Source organism: Puma concolor, chromosome D1 (assembly GCF_028749965.1).
Source record: "Puma concolor isolate L17-30 chromosome D1, mPumCon1.1.hap2, whole genome shotgun sequence".
NCBI lineage: Eukaryota > Metazoa > Chordata > Mammalia > Carnivora > Felidae > Puma > Puma concolor.
This window is the reverse complement of record NC_141676.1, coordinates 4,706,860-4,733,192: the sequence shown is the minus strand read 5'-3', so window position 1 is coordinate 4,733,192 and position 26,333 is coordinate 4,706,860. Positions and strand designations below refer to the sequence as shown.

At 52.3% G+C, this 26,333-nt stretch overlaps 1 protein-coding gene across 11 annotated transcripts in view; it reads right to left on the bottom strand.

Moving 5' to 3' along the window:
* Window positions 1-26,333, bottom strand: part of CHKA (choline kinase alpha) — a 63,056-nt gene that overhangs the window by 2,682 nt on the left and 34,041 nt on the right. Inside the window, exons 3-12 of one of the 11 annotated variants that reach the window (XM_086676720.1) lie at window positions 22,857-22,886; window positions 21,772-21,825; window positions 14,215-14,328; window positions 11,129-11,262; window positions 10,772-10,876; window positions 10,015-10,073; window positions 8,037-8,124; window positions 7,175-7,283; window positions 4,314-4,420; window positions 2,841-2,922 (exon numbers count right to left, since the gene is read on the bottom strand). In XM_086676720.1, the coding sequence (XP_086532846.1) occupies window positions 2,841-2,922; window positions 4,314-4,420; window positions 7,175-7,283; window positions 8,037-8,124; window positions 10,015-10,073; window positions 10,772-10,876; window positions 11,129-11,262; window positions 14,215-14,328; window positions 21,772-21,825; window positions 22,857-22,886 (882 nt within the window). Of the gene's footprint in view, window positions 1-2,840; window positions 2,923-4,313; window positions 4,421-6,243; window positions 6,845-7,174; window positions 7,284-8,036; window positions 8,125-10,014; window positions 10,074-10,771; window positions 10,877-11,128; window positions 11,263-14,214; window positions 14,329-21,771; window positions 21,826-22,856; window positions 22,887-26,333 lie in introns of those variants that run through there. The other 10 variants (XM_086676719.1, XM_086676722.1, XM_086676732.1 and 7 more) reach the window with 10 other exon arrangements.

The window sequence follows — 26,333 nt, the reverse complement described above, 5'->3', positions numbered from 1 at the left end:
TAAAGGAGGTTTGGTTTCTTGCTAAGTTGTGAGTTCTTTCTGTATTCTAAATACAAGTCCTGGTCAGATACAAATTTGCAACATCTTCTCCTGTTTGTGCTTGCCTTTTTATTTTCTTAAGGATGTCATTCAAAGAGCCAAAGTTTTTCATTTTGATTAAGCCCAACTTACTTTTATGGTCAGTGCTTTATGTAACCTAAGAAATCTCTGCCTCGGTCAGGAAGCTTCTCTCTTGTGTTTTCCAGACACGTGGTGGTCTGAGCTTTTACATTTAGGTCTGTTCTCTCTTTCAAGTTAACTTTTGTGTATGGCAGGAGATCAAGGTTCAGTATTTTTTCCATATGGCTATTTAGTTGTTCCCACATCAGTTTTGAAAATATAACCCTTTCTTTCCCCCAGTGAATTATTGCGGCCCTTCTGTTAAATACTGGTTGGCTCTACGTGCGAGTCTATTTCTGGGCAGTGGACTCTGCTCCATTTGACTGACGTCCGTCTTTCCACCAATGCCACACTGTGTCGATACATCTCGAGATCAGGCAGAATGAGTCTTCCGACTTGGTTCCTTAGTTTTAGTTTCACATACATTTTAGAATCAGCTTATCAGTTTCTGCCAAAAAGCCTGTGCGGGTTTTGACTGGGATCGTGGAGACTCTGGAGATCGGTTTGGGAAGAACAGACTCTTAATACCGAGTCTTCTGAAGCCATGAATGTGGTCTCTGTCTCCATTTAGGCTCTCTTAGCAATGTTCTACAGCTCTCAGTACACAGGTCATGCACATATTTTAAAAACCTTATCCCTAAGTATTTCATACTTTTATGCCATTGTCAATATAGTGAAATTTCATCTGTAACTATTTCTACCATATAGGAATGCAGCTGGTTTTTATACACTGCCCTTGTATCCTGTGACCTCAGTAAACTCCCTGCATAGTTTTCTATTGATTCTTTTATATTTACTCATGTACATGATCATGTCACCTATAAAATAAAGGCAGTTTTTCTTCTTCCTTTCTGATTATGAATTCAATTTATTGAATAAATATATGGTCATTTGTTATGTCAGTTTTGGTAATTTGTATCTTCTAAGACATTTGCACGTGCACACTGTCGATCCGTTGGCATGAGGTTATTCATAATATTCTCTTACCCTTTTTAACATCCATAGGATCTGTAGTGATGTCTTCTTTATACCTGGTATCAGTCATGTGTCTTCTCTTTTACTTGCTCAGTACAGCCAAAAGTTTATAAATATTATTGAACTTTTCAAAGAACCAACTTTTGGTTTCACTGACTTTTTTTTCCCATTCATTTTCTATTTCAACGATTTCTGCTTTTATTTTTATTTAGTTCTACTGACTTTGGGCTTAAGCTTGTTTTTCTCTTTCTCGCTTCTTAAGGTCACTGGTTTGAAAACCTTCTTATCTAATACAAATGTGTAACCTTCAAAGCCACAAGTTTTTAAACACTACTCCAACTACATCTCACAAATTCTGATATACTGTGTTCCCTTATAATTTTCTTTGAAATATTTTGTTTCATTTCTTCTTTGATCCAGGGCTTAGATGTACTGTTTAATTTCCAAATGACTTCCAAATAAGAAGTTTCAGGATTCTGTTGTTGTTGATATCCTATTGAATTCCACCAGGGTCAGAGTATATTCTCTGCATTTCAATTCTTTTCCACTTGAGACCTATTTTCTAATGCTCAGCGTATGGTCCATCTTGATGAACATTCCATATTCAGTGGGCAAGAATGTACCTTCTGCGGTGGGCATCAGTTACGTCAAGCCGGGAGAGTGCTGTCCACTCCTCCGTCCCTCCTGCTGCTGTGTTTCTGGCTCTGCTGTCACCAAGGGAGGGGGAGGTCTGCTCTGTGGGTCCGCCTCTCTCTCCATCAGTTTTCTCAGGTGTTGCTTCACGTCTTTTGAAGCAAGAAAGGTATGGACGCATTCACGATTTTCTTAATGTCTTCTAGATCAAGCGATCCTTTTATTATTACAAAATTATTCTTTATCTCTGGTAGTATTTTTTTGATGTCTACTTTGCCTTACGATAATCACGTGACCGTGACTAAACCAGCGTCAAAAGTCCACGTTCCCCTTCTCTGGCCTGAGACCACCTGTGCAGCACCAACCCTTCCGCCTCGTACAGGACTAGGGGATCGGAGAACTAGTCACTCCTACCTCCTGTCTCAAAGCAAGGTGCTCACTAGAGACATTACATGCCCCTGCCCTGGAACACGCTCCCAACACTCACCATGGGCCAACAGAGGGCTTAACTCGAGGTTAAAACTGTCTACGTCAAGGACGCTTCCTGAACTTAGAAGAAAACGACAGCCTGGCTGGTCAAACTTGCCTGCAGCGACCAGGACGGCTCATTGAGTCAGCACCAGCCGCCCGCACGACGTGGGGCGCTGCAGGCCGGAGAACGGAGCCGTGACAGCTGAGGAAAACACAGAGGCAGACCCCATCGTGTTCCTTCACTCGCTGTCCCTTGTGTCCGAAGGGACTGAGGTCGAGGGCTGGACCTCCAGCGTCCGATTTCTACATCCCCCAGGCGAACCACAGGACCACACAGCATTCTCTGGAGCAGGGAAGGCCTGGCCTGCTGGTCACCTGCCTTTGCAGATGCAGAGCCAGTGAGAGTGGGTTAAATTATGCAGCCTTTGACCCTCAGCTTCCTGGGCTGAGCCTGCTGTCCTGGTGCCGGGTCGCCTCAGTCACAACTTGCAGGGGCACAGGGAGCCCTCTGCAAAGAGCGGTCATTTACCACCAAGCATTCACAGACATCGTTAACAATTTTCTTTCTGAGAATAGAAGAGAAAACCACCCCCAAAACATACCATGTACCCAAATTCAATGGAAGAAATCTTGGCCTGTACGATGGACCAAAGTCCCCAGAAGAAATGGGACGCAAGGGCAAACCTGTAATTACAAGAGCAGGAGACGCACGTGAGATGGGCGGCACCAGCCACAGGCCCGATGACGGAACTTCCTGCAGGTGGGCGTTTTACCTCCTCTGGATGCAAACTGGGTCTGCCCTGGCCAGCTCGGTGGGATCACACGCCACGGGGAACGAGCAGCTGGGAGCACGGCTGCCGGCTCCGCCCACCTCTGGCTGGGGGCGGGTGGACTTGCCGAGTGGGACGGCGACAGTCACACAGTCACGGGACTCAACGGGGGCCCTGGGGGCCACGCAGGCAGGCACGGGCCACGCTGGGAAAGAAACGCTGTCTGCTACACGTGTGAGCCCACGGCACCAGCAACCCTCAGGGCGCATTGTGCAGCAAGAGGGGGAAAATGCAGGCCTCTGCATAACTCACCACCCTTCCTGGAGCTGGATGCCGCCCCACCCTCACCCCTGCCCTCGCAGCACAGCGGTGAAACAGAGGAGGGTGTGACAGTCCCCATCTCTACGCCGCACCATGGCCTCGGTCACCGTGAACCCACGCACGTGCCCCCTCACAACAGTGCCTGTGGGCTTCACTGAATGCTCTAGTATCCTCCTCACCCCTGCTTGGACTCCCTGACCCTCTACACGTCCCTTGGGGCTCCCCTTCCTGTCTGGCTCTCCCTTTTTCTATTTTCTATCCATTCCCGAACCAGAGAGGGAAGCTCCGTGCTGCAGGGGGAGCCCCGGGGACGGCAGGGCTGGCCACAGGCTCAGCAACAGGGGTGTGGACACTTCTGAAGACCAGGATCTGGAAGACATGATCTGTGCTAAGTGGGCTGGACAGAACAAGGTGGGTCAGAGGTACGGAGACATTTTTAGCAAGAATCTCCTGTTGTAACAGACCCCAAAGGATGGGAGTAACTCAAGCCTCCAGACTTGGGAGATGAGTGTGTATGATACACAGGGGTCTGAACCTTTACAAAATCCAGAAGTTTCTCAGCCCTGCTTTGAGAGCTGCTGAAACAAAGTTAAACAAGCAAGACTCAGAACCAATGCTCACAATCTGTCATTATTTTTTAGAAGAAACACATTAATGGATGGTGCCCACCATCTCACGAGCATCGGGCGACAAGAGGGTGCAGGCCCTGGATGGCACGGCCTTGTTCCGCTGAGTCTTACACGTGGATTACAGTTTGGGGCACCATCCAAGCCTCCTGACCTTGTGCACTGACCCTGCTCCCCGCCCCTGCCGTGAGCTGCAATCTAGAGAGGTGTCAAATGTTCCCCTTTGGACAAAGTATAAGTCCTAGACACGTATGTTTGTAGAGAAGCTCCTAAAATACTCAGGATTGCGAGCAGTCATCCCAATCATATTCTGGAACAGGACAGCTATCTTTATCAATCAATGAAAGGAAACAATTACCTATTGACTTCAAGCAACATCTCTTCTTCTATAATGCACTTCTCTTCATTACTGAGGTTTTCAAATTCATTTTGGAATGCGGCCAAGTAATTGGAAATAAAGTGGAGCTTTAAAAAAAAGGAATTACATCAGAGTCAGTGATGGTTAGACAGACGGTGCCGACAGCTGTCAGGAAGCACTACACGTCCAGTGGACACCCCGCATCGCCAGAGACGCCTGGAGAAGGCCCAGCCGAGCCCGAGCAGCTCTGTGCCAGGCGTGGGGAGTGTGGAAGCTCGCTGATCCGGCAGGGAGCTCCAGCTTGCTGTCGATGCTGTCTTGTTGGCAAGACTAGTACGGGAAATTACGATGACTTCCAGCGAAAACAGGTAGAATCTAATCCACACTCATGTTTCCCATGGTCTGGGTGCAAAGCCTACATCATGCGTCTCCCCAGACTGGCTGGCATTCTGTGCGGGGTCACCGCAGGAAGCCCAGGCCCAGGCGCCAGGGAGCCCAAAGGTGTTGGCAGGTGCCCCCCCGCCACCCGAGGGTGAGAGCTGACCAGACCGTGCGGAAGGGCCTTCTCCCTGCGGTGCCATGATTATCTACACATTTATGTCTGTCCGTTGGCCACGTCTAATTTTGGTTTGGAGAAGAGGGTCTACCAGGCCCCACACATAGTCCACACTCGCATTAGGATTTGGGAGATCCCATGTCCTTCTGTATTTCATCTTATACAGAACACAGCAAACTACCGCTTGCTTTCTCTGATAAATAAAGAAACGGCATCAGTTACGTGACCCAGAAGAACGCCAGGAAGCGATTACTTACTTGGAATGCCAACACTCCTTCTCGACCAGCTCGGCCATCGCCCTTCTCCAAAACCGGCTTTCACACAGTGTACCCCCTCCCACCAGAAGGCATCCCTCCAGCCCAAGCACTGTCCTAGCAGGGGGTTCCAGAAGGAGTAAATCTGCACAGAAAAGGTGACCACTGGCCCCTAGTAAATTCTATGCAGCAGGTGCTACTCTGAGCATTTGTTTCTGCATATTACCTCGTCCCTCACGGTAACAAAATAATTTCTGCAGATGAGGAAATGGAAGCACAGACACAGCAGGTGACAGTAAAGTCAGTAGCAGATTGGGATTCAAATGGCACAGTAGTTTCTAAAACCCATGCGTGAACCACCACACGTGATGGGTTAATTTCCAGGAGATACTAAATACTCAAGTCGGCAGAAAATTTGAATAGATCAACACCCCGAGAGATGGGGTCACCATTCATGGCCTTCTCTCCCAAAAAGTTCTAGGCCCACGTTTTCTTACAGGCAAAGTCTACCAAATCTTCAAAGAACGTCATGTTTAATATAAATTTGTTCCAGAAAATTAAAAAGGGACACCCGACTCATTTTATTAGACTAGTATAATTCTTATTCCACAAGCAGATATGAATAATGGTTTTTAAAATGAACGTTAAGAGCCCAATCCACGTATGTACACAGATGTCAAACTCCCAAGTGAGAGATTGCTTAACTGGATCCAAGAGAGCGATCCAAAATGACACACTTCACTCGAGTGGTCTATTTTAGAAATTCTAAGATGGTTTAACATTTTAAAACATCTCATTAACGGCCTAAAGTGAGACAAGTGCGAGATTACCTCAGCGGTGCAGAAGGGGTATCGAAAAAAGACCAATAACTATTCGCATTGCTGTGCGGTGCTGGCGGTCACACAGCTCTTCTGCGCGTTAATAGGAAACCTGTCTTCTTACTGAAAAGCCCCTCTTCCCGGCTTGAGGGTTCTCACCTCTAGGGCTGCCCGGTTTTCACAAAGGTCTGCTTTCTTCTCAGTGAAGCAAAAACTCAAATACCTGAAGACTGCCGTTTCTTCTTCCTCGGGCTAAATGGCCTCCTCTTCCCCTCCCTTCCTTCTCACACACTTCCCTCTTCCCCTCCCTTCCTTCTGACCTTGAGGGCCAGAACCAGCCTGGCCAACTGGTGCTCAAGTTCATCACGGTTGGCCCTACGACGTGGCGAGAAGAGGGCAACGCGGTTTCCGTCCCACGGCAAGTCAACATCGGAACGGCAGCCCCCGGCGTGTGGGCCATCGACTGAAGACACCATCACCGCGCCTGGCGCAGGCGAGTGACGGAGAAACACGTCCCGAGTGAGTTACAGCAGCAACTGGCCGCATCCCCGTCCTCGCGCCGCTCTGACCTCTCTGAAATGCTGCTCACTGGCAGGGGTTCCGCGGGAAGAGCGGTTCTGGGGCAGGGGGGTCGCGAAGCGGGTAGAGACGCTGTCCTGCACAGGCTCAGGGAAGCGGGCTCGGCCCTCCCTCTCCACAACCTGGCCTGCTTCCACCCCGCTACCCACTTATCCCCAGCCGCTCCAGCAGTGGGCTGAGGAATGGAGTAGGGGCTCCCAAGGGGGAAATTGCCACAGGGTGATTCTTCACGCGGCCCCTCGACCCCCACACTCGGGACAGGACAGGGAACTGGTTAACACCACAGCGGCTCCTAAGTCATGCTGCCCAAAAGATCACTTCTGTCTGCAGGGAGTGAAACACACACAGGAAACACCGTGATCCCCAAAAAGAAGGCCAGAGAGCAGAACAGAGGCTGGGCTTTTTGGAAAAAACCAGAAGGAGCTACAAAAGAGACCACTCTCTAACCGAACATAGGTTATCGCCGGCATGGGGATTAAAATGTCAAGTTTGTGTCTTGACACAAAATAACATTTTAGAGCAAAAGGGTCTGCTGAACCATTCTGACCCTTTCACAAGAGTCTTGTGAAAATTGAAGAAGTAATCAATTCTAACTGCATAAAACCAACTCATGTAATTTACCTCCTATCAAGCCTCCACCCAGCAGTCTCCTACCTGCTGTTTCTTGGTGGGGTACTTCAGGATGTTGGCTCTGAAGAAAGGGTACTTTTCATAGTTATAGTCATACATCCACTCACAGAAATGATTCCCAATGTCAAATCCCCTGAAAGAGAGGTAAGAGACGCTGTGAACCGGGCACCCTGCCACGGCACAAGGTTCCCTGGCCAGAGAAGGACAAAGGCCGAGTCGTGAGCACCCCTCCCAGCAACAAACTGTCCTTCCCGAGGTTCCCCAGGGATGACAGTGTCAGTGACAGGGAGAGCCAACGGGGCAGTTACCAGAGCCACAGCCGACCGGAGCCACGAAAGTGCCCATGACTCAAGAGCCATTGTTCAAGGGGCGCCTGGGTGGTTCAGTCGATTGAGCATCGGACTCTAGATTCCGGCTCAGCTCATGATCTCACGGTTTGTGGGAGGGAGGCCTGCACTGGGTTCTGTGCTGCCAGCGTGGAGCCTCTTGGGATCCTCTCTCTCTCTCAATCTCAATCTCTCTCTCTCGTTCTCTCTCTCTCTCTTCCCCTCCCCCACTTGCACGTGCGTGTGCACTCACTCTCTCAAAAAAAAAAAAAAACTTAAAAAAGAAAAAAAGCAATGGTTTGAGAGCCTCCTGCACTCAGGGCTCTGACCTCTGACACCAACAAAATACCAAGTTGCGCATCGTGACTCCTCACACCATTGCTCCCCACGAACCATGGAGAACAGGCCTCGCTGCCTCACGCACTACTGCAGGCCGCGGGGACAAACGCACCAGCTTCCGCTGTATTTTGTTGGCATTTTCTGCTCTAATCGTTTCCTACGTGTATCATTAACCTAATAGAACGATACGGAAATAAACACATTTTACTGTAACGTGTTACCTGTAATTATAACTGCTGTATTCGAAGTCGATGAGCATCAGTTTCTGCTTTTCAGAATTCTCTCTGCCTTCCAGCATTAAGATGTTACCTGCAAAAAAGGTTTCGACGACGTGCCATTTACCGTGGGCTTCACAGTCGAAGGCACGAGCCCCTGACCAGCAGGGCCAAGAGCGGTTCTGATCCTCTCCGGGAATCCGAACCACACGAGTGAACGCAGGCCACAGAGTCCCAGGAGCAGCACTGTCACACCCCCCCCCCCACCCCCAAAACAGAAGGCCCGGGCCGTGCGGACACAAGAGCCCCTGTTCACAGCAGCCCAAGAGTAACACGGCCCCGGGCTTACCCCCGAACAAGAATGGCCCGCCATTTGCTTGCTGGGGCAGTACTCCCCAGTCGTTTCACACAGGGGTGCAGAAGACGACACTGGACTGGCATGCCAGAGTTCTGGCTGACCCAACGTGCCCAGCAGCGCTGAGGCGGGGTGGCAGACGGGCCGGCTGTGGCCCACCAGCTAGGGAGCTGCGTCCTGGTGTCCCGCCCGACGAGGATGTCACCGGTGAGGGCAGCTACCGTGCGTATGGCTCCGGGGACCATTCTCGGCCCCACTGCTTCGCCTCACCCACTTCTCCTCTTGAGGAGGAGGCCACAGGTGGCGTTCCTTCCGCCACAGGTCCCGTGAGGCCGAATTCCGGGCCACAAGTGAACTGACTGCCAGACTGGCTCTTCAGACACACGTTCCAAGACCCCCACACTCTACACGGCGTTCAGCGTGACTACGGGGCTGGGGGGTGGCACCGGCGAGCCAGGCTTTGCTAGGTTTTCGGCCCCTCTCTCTCCAGGGTTTCTGCAGGAGGTGCACTTTCTAGGCTTCTCGGCATCCATGTTCTGTTTCCGGTAGCCAGCAAAAGGAGCCTTGGAAGCAGATGCCCAAAGCGGCAGAAAAAGGGAGACAGACGCCCCCAGCTTCTCTGGCCCTTGCACACATGGCCACCGCCGGCAGCCGGCCTCCCTCACGCCCCCGGTGATGTCTGTGCCGCGACCGCCCGCTGCCACGCAAACCTGTGGCTGACGCGTCTACACTGCGAGACGTGGCCAGCAATGATCAACTCTTCAATAAAACGTATTTTGGCTCAAACTGATGTCTTATCGATGACTGACCCTCACCACGGACTATTGTTAAAATTAAAAACAAACCGCTGAGCCTGGCAAACGGCCCGAGGGTGGGCATGAGCCAGCAGCGACGGAGAGGACAAGGACAGCACGGCGGAGCCTGCCGGGTGCCAAAGCACCACGGCAGCACCCGTGGGACCTGCCCAGCTAGACCGGGCCTCCATTTGAAGTCACGGTGGGCAAAGGTGGCTCACAGTAAGGGGTATCCGGCGTCGTAATTTCCTGAAGGCAGAGAGACCCAAGGCCATGGCAGAGTGAACCGATCTTGAGAGCAGGTGACCTCGATTAGCCGCGAGGCGCTGCAGGTGGAGGGGACGAGGCCCCCAGGACCGATCCCGGCCACGGTCATCTCCTACTGTGCCCTCAGATTACCGAAGTCCTGTGTCCACCAGAGTAAACACTAAACGAGTAAGTGACTTTGGAAGTTTCCATCCTTTATCCTCCCAGGTTAGCGAACATTCTCATTTTTTCTTCTGTGAATAGATTTCTTGCAAAAATGGGAGGATACCCCTGTGTTTTTCCAAAAGTTGCTTTTTTTCTCTTAACACATCCTGGAGATTTTTCTGTATAAAAACTCGACCTCATTCTTTTCAACAGTTACACAGCACTCCATTGTGCGGCCCTGCCATTATTCACACAGCCATTCCCCTCTCCGCAGCCCTGGCACTCATCACACAGTGGAGACACACACACACACACACACACACACACACACACACACACACACACACACACACACACACACACACACTCAGCCTTCCAAGCAGACACATAAAGCCAGCTCCACAAAACAGGCAGCAATCCTTACCTTCCTGACAGTCGTTATGACAAAACACAACTGGAGAAGGGGTGGATTCCAGCAGCGACCTGGGAAAGGAAGGTTTTGTCGTCACTCGTCACACTGTAGGCCAGAGACAGAGCACCACCATCTCTGTGCCCGGCGCTGCACAGGCGCTCCGCGGCGCCACACGGCCTCCGTGCAGTGCTTTTCTTGTGGCCTCCGGGAGCGCCACCATCACGCGACAACAGCTCCGCAGCAGCTCAACCCAGAGACCCTCGTGAGCCCCCGGGGTGCCCAGCAGCTCTTCCCGTGTGGGCCCCCTCCTGGAGGACCCTCCTCACGTGGCTGTGGGTCCTGGCCCGCAGCGCCCCACCCCCCTGCCCACCCCAGTATGACCCTCCTCATCAGTCTGCCTCTGGTCTCCGTCACACCTCCTACCACGACTTGACATTACGGGACGTGTTTGCTGGTCTCCGTCTCTCCTACTAAAACACAAGCGCCTTGAAGAACGTCCCGGTCACCACTTGCTGGGCACCACGTGCAAATGTGACTGAGGAAGGCCGGGACCGCTCGCACTCGGGGCGAATGCCGGAGGCCCGCACCGCTGCACCCCAAAGGCCGGGCGGTAGCCCCTGCTCGGAGGCCAGCGCCGAGCTTCCTACTCCATTTCCCCCCAGAGCTTGCGGCGCATGGTTCCCCTCCTCTGCGGACACCCCCAGCCTGCCGCCCCCACGACCTCCGTTCCAGAAGAAAACCCGCGCCGTCGCCACGGACCACGCCTCACCTCAGGTTCTCCAGTTCCAAAGGCAGGTTGTGGCGGAGGAGTCTGTGGAGCTGCTTCACTCTGGGCTCCCCGGCAAACTTGACCCTCAGGACTTGATTCAGATACCTTGCAGGAAAGGGGAGAACGGAAACCACCGCTCAGTCCCCCGTGGCCTCCTCCTGGAGCTCCCGTGAAGCGCAGCCACGGGATGCCAGTGGGGAGCCCCGGGCTCTCTAGAAAACTCACTTCCTGCCCACCCACCCGTCCGGCAGACCAGAGGAAGGACTCCGACCACCGTGGCAAACAAGTACTCACGCTGGCACCTCTGGTGGCCGCTAACACAAAACTGAGTCAGAGCTAAGCGGTTTGGCCACTTACTTTTCCATTGTTCCAAAAAGCCATTTTGGTTCCTTATTGAATGGCATTTTCATACCATGAAATGTGGCCATTTTCTCAGCTATTTCTGCAGAAATATCTGGCAAACTTAATTCTTCAGTGTCTAATCGCCGGCTCTGGAATAAAAAAGGGAGTTAGAAAACAGCATTTGTTCAGGGAACCTGGAGGTGTGCGATCACACAAGCCTAAGGACTAGGAGTCCGTTCTGTAGGGCATCTAAGTCTCCTCCGGCGCACCGAAGTCCCGTAGGAACGGGCACCGTGCCCCGCGGACAGTGCCCCAGCAATCGCCATGGCGTTTGTCAGCAAGGGGGAGGGGCCTGCTCCACAGCTCAGTATCATTTTGAACCCTTTTAATCCTGAGAAGGTCCTCCCCGCATACAAGCGTTTAGGCGGACTCTGTGCTCCCTGCCCTCCGCCTGACGCCAGAGCGTGCCCTCTTCCCTGGTAAAAGCTCCAGGTTTCCAGCGGTCTGTCACATGAGCCCGTGTCTAACTCCTTCAGCAGCTCGGACACCCCGCCCGGACACATCTCAGGCAAGAGGTGGTCCCAATCGGGAGCACTGCCAGGAATTCAGCATGAGCCACGGCCCCCTCGCCCACGGTGGCGTCCACAGCCCCCGCCTGGCACAGAGCAGGCTCTCAGAGCGCAAAGCTGAGCGAAGAAACAGAGGTGCCCAGCTCCCACCACTGCGGCTCCCGTCACTGCCACCCCCAGAGCTCCCAGTTCCCACTACTGCGGCCCGAGGCCACGCCCGCTCCGGAGGCACGTCCCAGCTCCTCACGAGGAAAGCACAATCCACTGAGACCTGTTCGTCCTTCCCACACGCACCGCTCCCCTCCAGAAGCCCAAAGAGGCATTCCTCCGAAAATCCAGAGCGGCACAGCACAGGGGTGAACAGGGGGAGTCTCCAAGCTAGAGACAAAAAACCCAGCTCGAACCCTGGCTTTAATCCTCATGTCAAAGGCATAGGGCCAAAGGCACGCTGCTCAGACCTCTGCGTCTGACTTTCTGGTTTCCACAAAATGAGAAGCACATCAAGTCCCTGGCGGGGCTGCTCTGAACGAGGGCGGGTGCTGCGGGCAAGGGCCCTGGGCCAGCAGCCCGCCGGGCAGGTCTTGACAAATGGTGGGAGCCCGGCGACGAGAGCTCAGGGCTCCCTGGAAGCAGCAGGCCCAACCTCGCCCTCCTCCTGCACCTGGGGCCCTGCAGCTTCTTGAACGGTGGCACCAAGGTGAGGGCAGGGCGTTCACTCGGCTTTCCCTCGGCTCGGTTACAAAACGCCACTGATCTGTTTGGCACCGTGGAAAGTGTAAGGCTAACCGCGCTCAAAAATGAGCCCCTTGCAGGGTTCTAAGCTCCTTCGGAAAGTGCAGCAGGAGACCAGCGTTCGCAGAGGTCACCTCCTGTGCCCTCTGGAACAGAGGCTTCCTGTGGCTACGGGGACTGGATGGGGTGGGGCGCACGCGGCAGTCCCGAGGAAACTTGCAAGTAAGACGTGCCATCAGGCCGAGCCAAACGCAATCACCGTCTCTGGGGTCAAAAGCAGTTGGATATCGGTAGTTTCAAGTGGTTTGACCTAGTATTTTAACAGAATTTTTAAAAATCTTCATGACATAGCAAACGTTATATATAAAGACACTGGAATTACAGAACTCAAACCGCATGCACCCACGGACACTCCGACGCCCGCATCCTGGTCCGGGACAGGACGCCCCGTTATTCTGAGCTGTGGTCCCTGCTCCTTTCCCTTCCCTACAAGGAGTTTCACCACATGTGTATACTTCACACAGCTGCCGGTGTGCTTCCAGGGCTTTATTAAAATGACCTGTACTATTTGTAGCCTTCACCACCTGGTCTTGTGGCTCAGTGTCACCTTCTTAAGGTGCATCTGTGTCGCCACTCGTAACCACAGGAAGGGCTTTAGACTTTTAACTCTTTCAAGTGCTTTATTATTATCTCGTTTGATGCTCATGCAGCCAGATGTTACTGTCCTTCCTGGGACAGTTACAAATAAAACAATCGCCAGGTGGCAAGCCAGGTGCCAGGCCAGAGACCGAGGCCTGTCGGCTGGCGGCCGCTCGTATGGCGCCACCGCATGACCTAGAAGAGGGTTCCCCTCCCGGGAGACAGGTCACAAGGAGGCTCCTATCCCCGGGCTGTGGGGAATTAGACCGTCAGCAGCCCTTCCTCCAGCCTCTCGCCGAACGCGGGTTGAGTCCTGGCGAGCAGGGCCTCCCTTCGGCCAGGCCAACCGTACGGGTGGCCACGTGAGGCCGGGCAGGAAAAGGCAGCCATTCGTGACCCTGTCTCCGAGGGGCCCCACAGGTGAAGAAGAGGAACCCTTCGCCACATCTGTGAGCTTGGCTGTGAGTGGGAAGGCAGGCCGGCCAGGCTCAGCAGCTCCACCTAAACGGCCCGGAGCCGCCCCCCGCTCCCTCTAACGCGAGCTCTCGGGGCCCGAAGCCCTTCGTGGGTTTACTCACGCGTAACTCTAAGCGAGACACGCTGGTCCGGATGTTAGAGCAACATCAGAAATGCCTCAGGACAGCAAGAAAGGGCAAACACTCCCAACTCTGGGAAACGGGATTTGAGCCGGGCCCTGAAACACCAGAGGCACTTGACGGCCCGTGGGAGCTGGGGAGACTCAGACAGAGGGAGTGAAATGGGAGACGAGGCAAAGAGCAGTAGTGGCCCCACGGGGCGAAGACCCGGGTGTGGCACGCGGCGGCCAGGGCCACGGGGACCCGCAGTGACTTCTAAAGGAGGCCCGGACGTCCACGGGAACAAGGTGAAGGGGGAAAATGCCGGGGGGTAAGCAGCTTTGGGGGTCAGTGGAATGTAGGCTTCGTACAGATTTTTCATTCGGATGAACATCTTTGCAGAAAGACAGAGGTGCTAATGTAAACGCAACAGAAGTTTGTTTTTTCTTTATTTCTGACGCAATGGAATAACGTGTCACATTCGCTACGTCCGAGCGCGACGTCTCGGGCTCTTGCAGCCACAAGGGCAAGAATCCATGTTTTGTGTGCGGCGCGTGCCGGCCGACGGGCGCAGAACACATCTTACCGGGATAAACTGTTCCAGGCGGCCTTGGGGGAAGATGCCGTAGAGCTTGGGTCCCAGCGACCTCTCTGCGAGAATGGCAAACATAACGCTCTCCAGAACCATGGCCTCGGCCCCCTAGAACAGACAGCAACACAGCACACGTTTCCTGAGGGCTGAGGGTGCGCAGGCACGAGCGCTTCCGCGGGAGCAGCGGCATCAGCCCCAGCGCCTCTACGACTAGGCGTCGTGACCGCCACCCCCATCTGGAACGCGAAGACACAGAGATCAACATCTTGTAACGTGCAGGGTCCGTGCTTGCAGGGGTCACGCTACACCAGTTAAGATTTAAAATCCCAGTTTAACTGGGTCGCTGATTCCAAAAGCAGAGTATCTGTTGGTATTTTACTGCTCGTATCTACCTTAAAACTTCTATGAACCCCACCCATGGCATCTTCTCAAAGGCCGCCACAATGCCGTCCACTCTGGAGAGGGGGGTGCTGGCCTGCTTTTCAGCCGCGAGTGCGGAGCAGGAGCGCGGGGGCCTTCTGCCACCGAACCCATCCTGAAGGACAACTGACAGACCTGGGCCTGTTTCTCGGTCCAAAGAGCGCCCTGGCGCGGCACATCCCGGCCTCCATGCCCTGCTCTTATCCCTAGTCTTTGCTGCCGGTTTAACTTTGTCTCTTGCCAAAATCCCTGAGGCTCCTAAGCGGTCTCTAGTCCCAGTGACTCAGGTGGGATCTACAACCATCCTGCCTACAAAAATCATCTTTTGGCCTCAGTTCAAATTCACTCCTCGGTCCTTTGCCATTAAACAGCAAATTAACCTCTAAGTCACTGTGTCTGAGGAGGGGCCAGTGGGCGGGGGGGGGGGGCGGGGGGAGCTTTCAGAGGATTCTTATTCACCCCTTGTTAAGAAACGTGCCATGGGGAGTGCGATCCCGCACAAACACGGAGCAAAGCGAAGCAGCTCTGTACGCTCATGTTACAAACACGCACAACGGGACCAACTCAGGCAATGACAGGGCGCTGACGTCACAGAGAAGAAAACAGAGAAGCTACTTTTCCAAAGGACACGGAACCACACTGGAGTAAACAGCCATTTGATCACCCTCCCTCATCCACATTTTGGGGAGCAAACGGCTTTGCTGGTGATCCCCCGTAATTCCAGTTTAGCCACCGTCTCATGTGTGTCATTTATTCCCACAACTGTGGGCTGACCACCTCGTGAGACCTGCTCTTTACTTACTTGCAGTTTGGCACCTACGGCTGCCGTGAACGATACCGCGTCCTCCCCAAATCCACACGCCGAAGCCCTGGCCCCCAGCGTGATGGTGTGTGAGGACGGGCCTCTGGGAGGGGGACGGGCACAGATGAGGTCACGAGTGCGGGGCACCCACGCGATCAGCGTCCTTATACGAAGAGACACCAGAGAGCCCGCTGTGCCTCCCTCCGTCTCTCCATCCCTCTGCCATGTGAGGACTCGGAGAAGACCGCACCCGCAGGCCGGGAAGAGGGCTCCGCCAGACCCCAACCGTGCCGGCACCCTGATCTCAGGTGTCCGGCCCGCAGCGCCGAGAAATAAACGTGTGCTGTCCACACCCCCACGGAGCCTGTTATGGCAACCTGGGCAGACGCAGACAATGACCACACACGGCACTGCCCTGTCAGGTTAACGGCATGGAGAACGGGGTCGAGGGTCAGACAGGTTTTATTTCTGAACCCCTCGAAGGAGGTGGAGTCCCTGCCGGCCCGACGACCCGCACCAGAGACACCCCGCAGGAGAGTGTGCGCAGATCTGCAAGGCGCCTCTCAGACTCTCACCTGGATGTCGGTGTGGAGTGAAATGCCAAGGCGCGTGCAGGCCGGGCACCGCGGGACGGGGGACGGGGGTGTGGAGGCGGACAGGCTGTCCGTGGTGGCTCTGTGCGGCCCTCAGCACACCCTCCCCTCTGCACACCCTCCCTTCTCACGATTTCAAAGGGTTGCATCAGGATTTCTTCTGTCTAGGTATCCAGATTTTGTCGGAATCAAAATTTGTTTTCTGGCTTCCCTCTGTGTGGAGAGACTAAGCCTTAAGGGCCTTAGGGTTGGCGCCGTATAAAACATCCGAGTGCCCGATCCTCAACAGGCCTTCGCGTTTGAAGTTACAAACTTTATACAGAGTTAAGACCCACCGCGTTACCTCAGTAGCCTTAATATTTTGCGCATCGTGTCCACTCAGTACAAAGGCTACTGGGGACTGACTTCACAGGCCATGCTGTCGCTGAACACACACACTGTCCAGAATCCTCTAGAGTTGAGTCAACCCATCGCCAGGATGGAGAGAAGATGGAAAGAGACTTAAGAACTTTGCAGCTCTCTCTGGCATTGCTCCAAACACTATAAACAAGAAATCTCTTTGTTCATATGTAGTATCGCAGTTCAATATTTATTCCCGGTAGGGAGGAAGGGGAGCTGGTGCGTGGAGGGAAAAGTCTGGAGGAAGAAATGAAGGAAAACAATCACAAGCAAGAAACATGGTTAAAATAGGTTAAGAAGGATAGCAGGTGGCACACCTGGGTGGCTCAGTCGGTTAAGCGACCCACTCTTGATCTCAGGGTCATGAGTCTGAGCCCCACATTGGGCTCATGCAGGACACGGAGCCTACTCAAAAAAAGAAAAAAAAGGGGGAGCGGGTCATCTCAGAATGAGTGCATCGACTTGTGCCAGCCTTTTGGGAACCGCCAGGTCTCCAAACACCTCCCTGCTTGCTACTTAAGTGAGTAAAGAACCGGATGGGACCAGAGCGACCCAGTTCACCGCCCCAGCACTGGCCCAGGCGCCGCCACTGGCCATCCAGACACTGGTTCTAATTTCTTAGGACAGAAGGTCCTACCTCCGCTTGAAACCATTTCCTTGGCCCCAGGGAAACCGGAAAAGCCTGCAGGGACCCGTATCCCGGAGAGAGAAGCAGACAACGCACAAGCCCTGCGGCAGGGGCAGGACAGAGCTGCTTCCAGGAAATGACAAGGACACCTGAGGGTGAGACGGAGGTCCCCGAGGCGGGAGTGACTTTGGCACATTCAAGGCAGGGGAGGGGCGGGCGCCGGGAGCCCAGCCACCAGGAAAGAGGAGGCCCAGCGGGAGAAACCTCAGCGTGTGGAGCATTTAAGGGGAGGAACCCACAAAGGGCCTGAGATTCCCGGCGACAGTGAGGAGCACACTCTGGACCCACTCAATCCTTAAAACAAACCTTATATGCTCACAACTGTGCCAGACTTTCTAGCATTTTCTAACGTATTTCCTTTTAAAAAGCAACAAAAACGCTGACATCTCATGTCTGTGACCGATTCAGATGGGGGCAGCAGGAGGAGGAGGGAGCAGGAGAGGAGGCGGAGAAGGCACAGGCGTGATGGAGACAGTGTGGCGCTCCGTGTGCTGCTGATGGCAAACTCAGGGGAGGAGCAAAGTGGCCACTGGATCCGAGCACGTGGAAGTCGTCGGTGACCAAAACAAGAATGGTTCCAGGGGAGTGAGGGGTACAGGGGCAGAAGTGTCTAGGCAGACTTTTCATTTTATCTATGATAGATAATTTTCTTTTACAAAATTAAAATTTGTGAGCCTGGGTGGCTCAGTCAGTTAAGCGTCCGACCCTAGGTTTTGGCTCAGGTGGTGATCTCATGGGTTGTGGGTCAAGCCCCACATCGGGCTTGGCGCTGGCAGCGTGGAGCCTGCTTGGGATTCTCTCTCTCCCTCTCTCTGCCCCTCCTCCCACTCTCTCCCTCCCTCTCTGCCCTTCCCCCATTTGCACTGTGTCTGTCTCTCTCAAAACTAAACTTAAAAGACGTATTAAAAGAAATTAAAATCCAGGAATAGAATATCAAACTTATGAACTTCTTGAGAAGACATAACAGCGTTTCTGTGGTATTCTTGCACAAAATGCATAACCTCGTTCCGGTCATGAGAAAAGACGAGACAAACCCAAACCTGAGGGGACGTGCTACAAAGTAACTGCCCAGCGAGCACTGGGACTGTGAGGCGCACGGAAGCAGATACATGGACTAAGGGGGGAACAACCAGCAAATGCGGCACTGGGGTCCTGGCTACATCTCAGAACAGAACAACAGTGGAAAACCCTGGGAAACTCAAGTCGTTGTTACTGTGCCACATTGGTCTCCACAGTTGTGTCAGGTGTTAACGTCAGGGGAAGTCGGGGAAGGGTCGTATGGGAGCTCTCTGTACTAGTTTGAAAGCAAACTTCTGTTGTGTCTACAATTAGTTTGAAATAAAAAGTTAAAAATAAATAAATGCATCTAGAAAAGACTGAAATCAGGGGGTGCCTGGATGGCTCAGTCGGTTAAGCTGACTGATTTCAGCTCAGGTCACGATCTCACGGTTTTGAGTTCGAGACCCACATGGGGCTCTGTGCTGACAGTGGGGTGCCTGCTTGGGATTCTCTAACACGCTCTCTGCCCCTCCCCCACTTGTGCATATGCTGTCTCAAAATAAATTAAAAAAAAAAAAAAGACTGAAATCAGCAGTATGATTAAGTCAGCTACAAATTCTGCGCGGTGGCATAAAGGTGTTTACTAAATTATTCTGTGCTATTGCACGTGCTCAAAACTTTTTCAAAAAAAAAAAAAAAAGGTTGATCGGGAAGTGAGAAACAGAGTATATAAATCCTCTCATACTCTCTCAAGAAATCCTGCTACAAGAGGGAGCAGACTCAGGCAAGGCCAGCAAGTTCTGTCCGCCACGAGGAACAGGAGCAACGCGCCTGCAGACAGGGAGAGAGGACAGCTGGAGTCTGGAGCCCGAGGGAAGGACCAGCCCATGAAAAGGGCAGGTGCAAACACAGACAGTTCACATGCTTGCAAGTGGACAGACGAGGGCCGAGAGCATAGCGGCCACCAAAGACTGGGGCTCCGCGGCCTGCCGGGGGCGGTCCTCCCCGGCCAAGCGGTTTCCCGCCAATGATGTTGCTCAGGTGTGGGCTTAGAGAAGGCCAGGTGGCTGGGCCCAAAGACCAAGCTGGACACGGAAATCTTCAGCGAATCAGGGCAGCTCTCCGATGGTTTTCAACAGAGGAGAAATGGTTTGGAAGCAGGAATGGGAAGAAGCGAAAAGACACCACCCCCCCCCACCACCAGTCGGCCTGGAGAAGGGGGCTGGGGAGCAGTCTCTGAGACAGTGAGCCTGTGGAGAGGCCAGTTGGCAGGGGAAACGTTCAGAAGAGAGAGGACAAGATTACAGACAGAGGCCAGCCATCCAAAGGGGCTCCAAGAAGAAAAACCACCTTCCCCATTCCCGCAGCCAAATCCCTACCTTTTCACCCAAAGAAATTACAATCAGAGCACCCGCTGTTTGCTGCTGGGCTCTGACTGGAAATCCAGCAGGCACAGGAGGAAGAAGCGTGGCGGTGACCAACGGGTCACCCGAGGCAAGGGCATCTTGGGCGGAGGAGGGGAAGGGACAAGGAGCGTGTGCACCAGCGGGCAAGGGGCAGAATGTTCCAGAGCTGTCCACTGGCTCCAGCTGCAGCCGACGTTCAACAATTCTATACTGCGCCCGCTCTACACCAGGCAGGACAGCCGTGGCGAGACCACACGGGGTGGCGAGGTGCTGCCCTGAGTCTAGAATCTCACAAGAGGGGGAGGCAGACGTGAACCGCGTGACACTGAAAGCCCCGGCCTGACAAGGGGCGGAGCGGCGGCATATGGCGCTCGGGGTGCGGCCACGGGACAGACACGCACGCCCAGTCCAGAGGGCAGGAGGGCTCCCTGGGGAAGCAACCCCGAGTGAGGTCCCATTACGTGCACAAGTGGGGGTGGGAAGCGGGCACAGTGGGGAGCACTCCAGCCGGAAGGAGCAGCATCGGCAAAGGCTCTGCGGCTGCAAGAAGACCACGGTTTAGGAGAACGTGGCTGGAGCAGGAATGTGGATGCGGGACGAAGGGGAGAATGGAAGGTTCAGCAGGACCAGACGACAGGCACCTGCTGGGATAAAGCCCAACCCGACCCGGGGCGGAGTGAGCACTGAAGGATGTCAGGCGAGAGGCTGACCTGACCAGAGGAGCGGTTCGAGCGGGAGCGGGAGCGGGAGCGGGAGCGGCGCCCCCAGAGGAGATGGCGGGAGCCTGGACCCCGGGGGTGGGCGGTTCCAGAGGAGACGGGCACACAGAGCCTCGGTAGAGTTCAGAGGAAAACAGACTCGGGGTTCGGATACGGGGTGAGGGAGAGAAGGGGATATCGGAGGTGACTCCCCGCCCTCTGTCTGCAGAGAAAGGAGAAAATGAGGCTCCGCCGAGGGGACGGGGTGGGGAGGAGTCCGTGCGTTCGTCTTGGGCCTGGTGACGCCACTGAGGGGCGGCGGCGGGTGGCGCTACCCCAGGCAGGGGGTCAGGGCCGGGAAGCGACCCAGGGACGAGGGGCAGTATGGGAGGAGAGCCTCGGGCAGGTCACGGGCATTCTGGCATTTGAGACGCTAGGAGGTCAGGCCTGGAAAGGGGCCGAGGAGGGGAAGAAAGCGTTCAGAAAGGGCAGGGTGCTACCGAGTGCTGCAGAGAAGGCGAGTCAGAACTGGAGGCGCACGGGGGGTCTGTGTCACGGACGCCCCAGTGGCCCTGGTGGCCCAGCCTTTTCTACCGCCGGCACACACGAAGGTCCACAGGCAGAGGCCTCAGATGGCTGCAAACTCACTGTCAATCACTTCCTGCCCAAGGGCGTCTCTGTCAGCGGTCACCCAGAGAGCACAAGCTCCAGATCCACTAGACGAGGGTCTCCAGGGAAGGGCGCAGCCACAATAATCCACTGCGACACGAGAAGGAAGTCACTACCAGTGCTTTATTTCTTCATGACCTCACCTCTTTTCAATTTCTACCTCTAGACCATTTGAGTAATTCGAATACGGTGAGGAAAGCTAGTGTACTTATATACGCGTGTGTAGATGCAGGTTTTATGTCTGTGCTGTGTGGGGGGGGGGGTGTATACTTATACACAAACTTGCACGTGTTGGGACAGTATGCTCGAAAGTTGTTTACTCCCTGGAACGTGGAGATCACTCTCAAGACTCCCCACTTCTGAGCCTCATAGAGGGGCCAGGTGTGGACACAGCAGTGCTCCCGACCCCAGGCTCTTCTCTGAGTGTGAGCATTTCAGAGAGTGAGGTCATTTTAATTGGGAAGGAGCCTTTCTGACCGGACTGCCACTCTGGGAAAAGGCACCCCTGCCTGCACCAGGCAGTGCCTGCTTAGCAGAGGGGCGCGTGACCAGAGAAGGGGGCCAGAGGCACGCAGCGCAGCAGCACAAGCCTATCGCGCACAACCGTCTCCCCAAACTGCCCTCTCCCAGCGCCCCAAATAACGTCTAGGTTGCCACAGGGGCACCACACGTCCACTGCCTACACTCAGGAGGAACTGAAAATACCGGCAGCACGCTCGGTCTTAACCCCAGTGTGGCAAGAGCCCGTGCCCCGAGACCGACAGACCAGGGCCGTCCAGGGGCGGGAAAGAGGCACCGCGAGAACCGGAGCGCCGAAGTGGGCTAACACGGGTTTGTTTACACCTCATACAGACGCAGAACGGACTTAATTACTTACTTGAAATTCATTTTCTTTCTGAGCTTGTTCGGATCCCTCTTTATTACAGGACCTCTACGAATGAGAAAAAGCAAACACTTCCGGTAAGATGGGGAACACCACACAGACACTAACTTTGCAACCACCAGAACAGTCAGGGTTTATAAAACATCACAGATCTTTAATGAATGTTTCTCAACCCACTGAAGCCACCAGCGGCAGGCTAAAATGCCCCACCAGTGCCCACGCTAATGCTGATACCCAAGGAATCGCTTCATTTCTTTCCAGGAAAAGGAATGTGCTGTCGACACCCCACAGCCTTGTACCTTTTCACAATTTCATTGTCCGAGGAAAGTCAATAGGGGGCGCTCTTCCAATCAGGCCTTCCCGAGACCGACCGTCAAGTGGTCTCCCGATTTAGGTAGGCGGTTCCTTCAAGGCAACACTATCCCGAGGAAGCCTCCTTCCTACAAGAACGGGCAGTGTATACACACCCAGGGCAAGTCGTGGTCAGCACAGAACTGGGACAGAGAAGAAAGCCCCGTGCGGGCGGGAAGCGTGGCACCGAACGTGGGCGACGAGCCTGCCAACTTGGTACGTTCACAGACTGGCCCTGCTCGCTCCGCCTGTCCCTGGCTCGATCTGAATTCTTCCTCCGCCAAAAAGAGGGTCGTGCAAATTTAATAAAGCCCCTAAGCTTAGTTCATGGATTAAGGGATCCGTGTATCACTTTCCTCAATGAAATTGCAAATTATTGGAAGCCAGGGATCTGGCAAGTAACAACTAGATCATTAACGACCTTAAATGACTCTCTGGCTACGTTCTTTCTTCAAGGCACAGATCGTATGTTTTAAAAGCCCCCCCACCCCCACCCCCACCCCAAGTGCCGTAAAAGCCTTCACAGTATCTTTAATAAGGGGATGGAGAAAAGCAAGTCAGAAATTTAAGGATCGTGTCGAAATTTTATACTCAAATATCACCTCCAGAAATGTTACTTGTTATCACTGAACTACGTCGGCTTAAGCCAGACACAGAAGGAAGCCCACAGGGGGGCTTTTTAAAAATTTTAAGGTAAAAGATTCTGGAACATCCCGTGAAAAACATACCTTTCCATTCCACAGCTTTATCAAAAATACCTGTACCAAGGGTGGAAAGTGTGGACAGGGGAAAAAAAATGCCACGTTAAGCAACACCAGCTACTCCAGCACCATTCAAAAACTGTAGTGATTTAAAGCAGGGCTCGCATCCATCATAGACGGAAACAGTGCACAGACGTCTTAATGTGTGTTCTGCACAAACCGTACACGTGCTGGCTTATGCGATATAAAAGTAAACAAATACCCACGTTCATGAAGCTATCTGCAAAAACCTCGCACTTTTACGTATTCGGTAACATCTTTAACATCCAGTTAAGTTCATTTTGTACAAAGTACAGAAAAATACAAATGGAGGACATATATTTTCATTTGCATAATCTGCGTTTCTCTGATGAAAAGATGCTGCAGGTGAAATCCCGTTACGATCAAAGCTACAAAAATGAAAACGCTACGGAAATAATTTTAGATGTTTGCCGACAGCGTGACATATGGTATGACGGGCTCTAGGAAGGAGTAACTGGGTACCGTTAAAGCTTTCCTCCTTCCTTAATTCCAAAATACTCCCCTTACTGAACCGTTACCTCAGACTCTGACTTTAGCGTCTCCTCTCTCCCCAGCGGCCTACAAGTTCCTAATGAATAGGGATTCCGTCTTTTATTTATTGTTAGTGTTCCCCCAAAGCACCAAGCAATCGGGGCGCTCACTACACTGTCGCTGGGGTGATGGAAGGCCACTCCCGCACTGTGAAGCTCAAGGCATGGCCTCTGGGCCGGAGCTGGCGGGCACTGGGCAAGCTCGCGTCCCTGATCGGAGCAGCGCAGCGGGGGGGAAACTGGCTACAGTGTTAATCAGGATGCTGAATGGGGCCAAGGAAAGTGAAGAACAAAAAAAGTACCGTAATGTGACACACTGTATATCGATACTTTGTCAAAAAGACAAATATGGAATGTGGATATCCTACTGAAATCTGTTGTAACGGGATTTGACCTGTACAGAACTCTAAATGACTACAGTTATTCCTACACTGTTATTATTCAAACTGTACTTCTTAGGGAGATACAGTCAATGGGTTATACAGCCAACAGAAGTCCCTTTCCCTTGTCCAATGGTGCTCTCCAAAGCGAGTCATTTCCTCCAAAGTCACAAATTGCCTTAGTTCCCACGGCCATTCCTTTTTAATACTCGTACCCTTAAGTGGAAATCAATTCTGTTAATAATTTCCCCACCCCTGCCCACTCCATTCCACCCCCAAATGAATGCATTACTTATACCATAAGAGCACCATCCTGAAGGCAAGATGGACTTCTGCCATATTCAACCCTCTGTTCTGTTTCCTCAGTACAGAATGTTCAGGTTCCCTCAATCCTGCAAACAAGAAGAGTAAGAAAAAGACCAGGAAGTCTCAAACCAATCAGATATTCACAAAAAGTGAGAGAAGAGGCCTCCTCCTGATAAGCCACAGAGAGACAGACTCACATTGCCAAAAAAGAGGTCAGAGAACTTTTTTTGTGCAGGAAAATGGGAAGTAAAATAGATCTTGGCGTCTGTGGGATTCTACTTCAGAGGCACAGATTTATTTGAAGCAGATATTAAAATATCTTGTATAAATATTTAACACGACCCCGAATTTTCTGCCAACTTGCAAGTTAATAAAAACTCTATGCAAATATATAAAAGAAAACTACAATTTTTTACATTAGAAATTTGAACACTGGTTAATATCAAATAATTACTAAAATCTATTGATGTGAACATGATTGTGGTCATTTTTTTTTTAAATCATCTTACGTAGACAGAGACCGAGACGTTCACGGAAGTAGTAACACGATGTCTGGCGTGTGCCTCATAATAACCTCACCGAAGGAGCGAGGGTGAAGACAAAGGACTGGTCAGAGGGGAGGCGGGTATTGGGCACTTGGGGTTCATTATACTCCTCTGCTCTACTCTGTATGTATCTGAAATTCCCCATAATAAAAACTGCTTTTTGTAAGTAAACAGAAATTTCAGGGCCTAAGAAGTCAGAATGCATCAAGTATGTTCAAGATTGTAAAAACCATTAAACGGTACACTCTAAATGGGTGAACTGTAGAACATAAAGACATTTAAAAAAACAAAAAACAAAAGACACCCGAAGATATTTTAAAATATACCGCCACTGGCTTCCCATCTTCCTCACTCTTTTCTTCCTATTTTGGGCTTGTTTTTCAAGAGAATCTATAAAAGGATTCATTATAATCCACACATTCATTAGACTGTGATATAGGAAATAAAATTATCTAAGGGGGTAGCAGTACTAACAGGGGTATGGTTTATATTTCGTTTTAGAGATCAAGATTTTGAAAGCGGAGTCAGATTTTTCATGGGCCAAGAACTTCTAAATAGGAAAAAAATTAACATTGATACTATAAGTTATTAGATTTTTAAATGTTTTATTATATGCTTTGAAAAGAAAATGGAAGTCAGTAGACTTTAGAGGCTGAGATGAGAAAATATCGCTTGACTAAATTTTGTCTTAAATAATTTTAGGATTCAAAAACATTCTATTTAAAGTTACCTGAGGGGTGCCTGGGTGGCTCGGCTGGTTAAGTAAGCATCTGACTTCAGCTCGGATCATGATCTCACGGTTTGGGAGTTCAAGTCCCGCACTGAGCTCTCTGCTGTCAGGGTAGAGCCCGTCTTGGATCCTCTGTTCCCCTCCACCCCTCCCCCAGGCGTTCCCTCTCTCTCTCAAAAATGAATAAACCCCTCTTATAAAAAATAAACTTAGGGGCAGCTGGGTGGCTCAGTCGGTTAAGCGTCCGACTTCGGCTCAGGTCATGATCTCACAGTTTGTGGGTTCAAGCCCCGCGTCGGGCTCTGTGCTGACAGCTCAGAGACCGGAGCCTGCTTCGGATTCTGTGTCTCCCTCTCTCTCTCTCTGCCCCTTCCCCCACTTGGTCTCTCTCTGTCTCAAAAATAAATAAACATTAAAAAAAATAAATAAAGCATATGTGTTACCTTTAAAAAAAATAAACTTAAAAAAATATAAAAATAAAAAACAAAGTTACCCCATACTCCACAAGGTTTATTTCTTTAGATGTGTCTAAGCGTTTGTGCAGAATCAACTCTTATCTGGCCAGTTCTTACTAACAGATTCCTCTAATGATGAGGGAGCTAGTGTTACAACTGAACTGCTTTAAGAAAGCCCCATTTGTGCAATGAAACAAAGCATACCTCGCTTTCCCTAAAGTCTGTGTATGTGTGGCTATGCATGTAAATAAATCAGTCAAAGTGTATAAAGAAAGTGGCATGGCTGGGGCGCCTGGGTGGCGCAGTCGGTTAAGCGTCCGACTTCAGCCAGGTCACGATCTCGCGTTCTGTGAGTTCGAGCCCCGCGTCAGGCTCTGGGCTGATGGCTCAGAGCCTGGAGCCTGTTTCCGATTCTGTGTCTCCCTCTCTCTCTGCCCCTCCCCCGTTCATGCTCTGTCTCTCTCTCTGTCCCAAAAA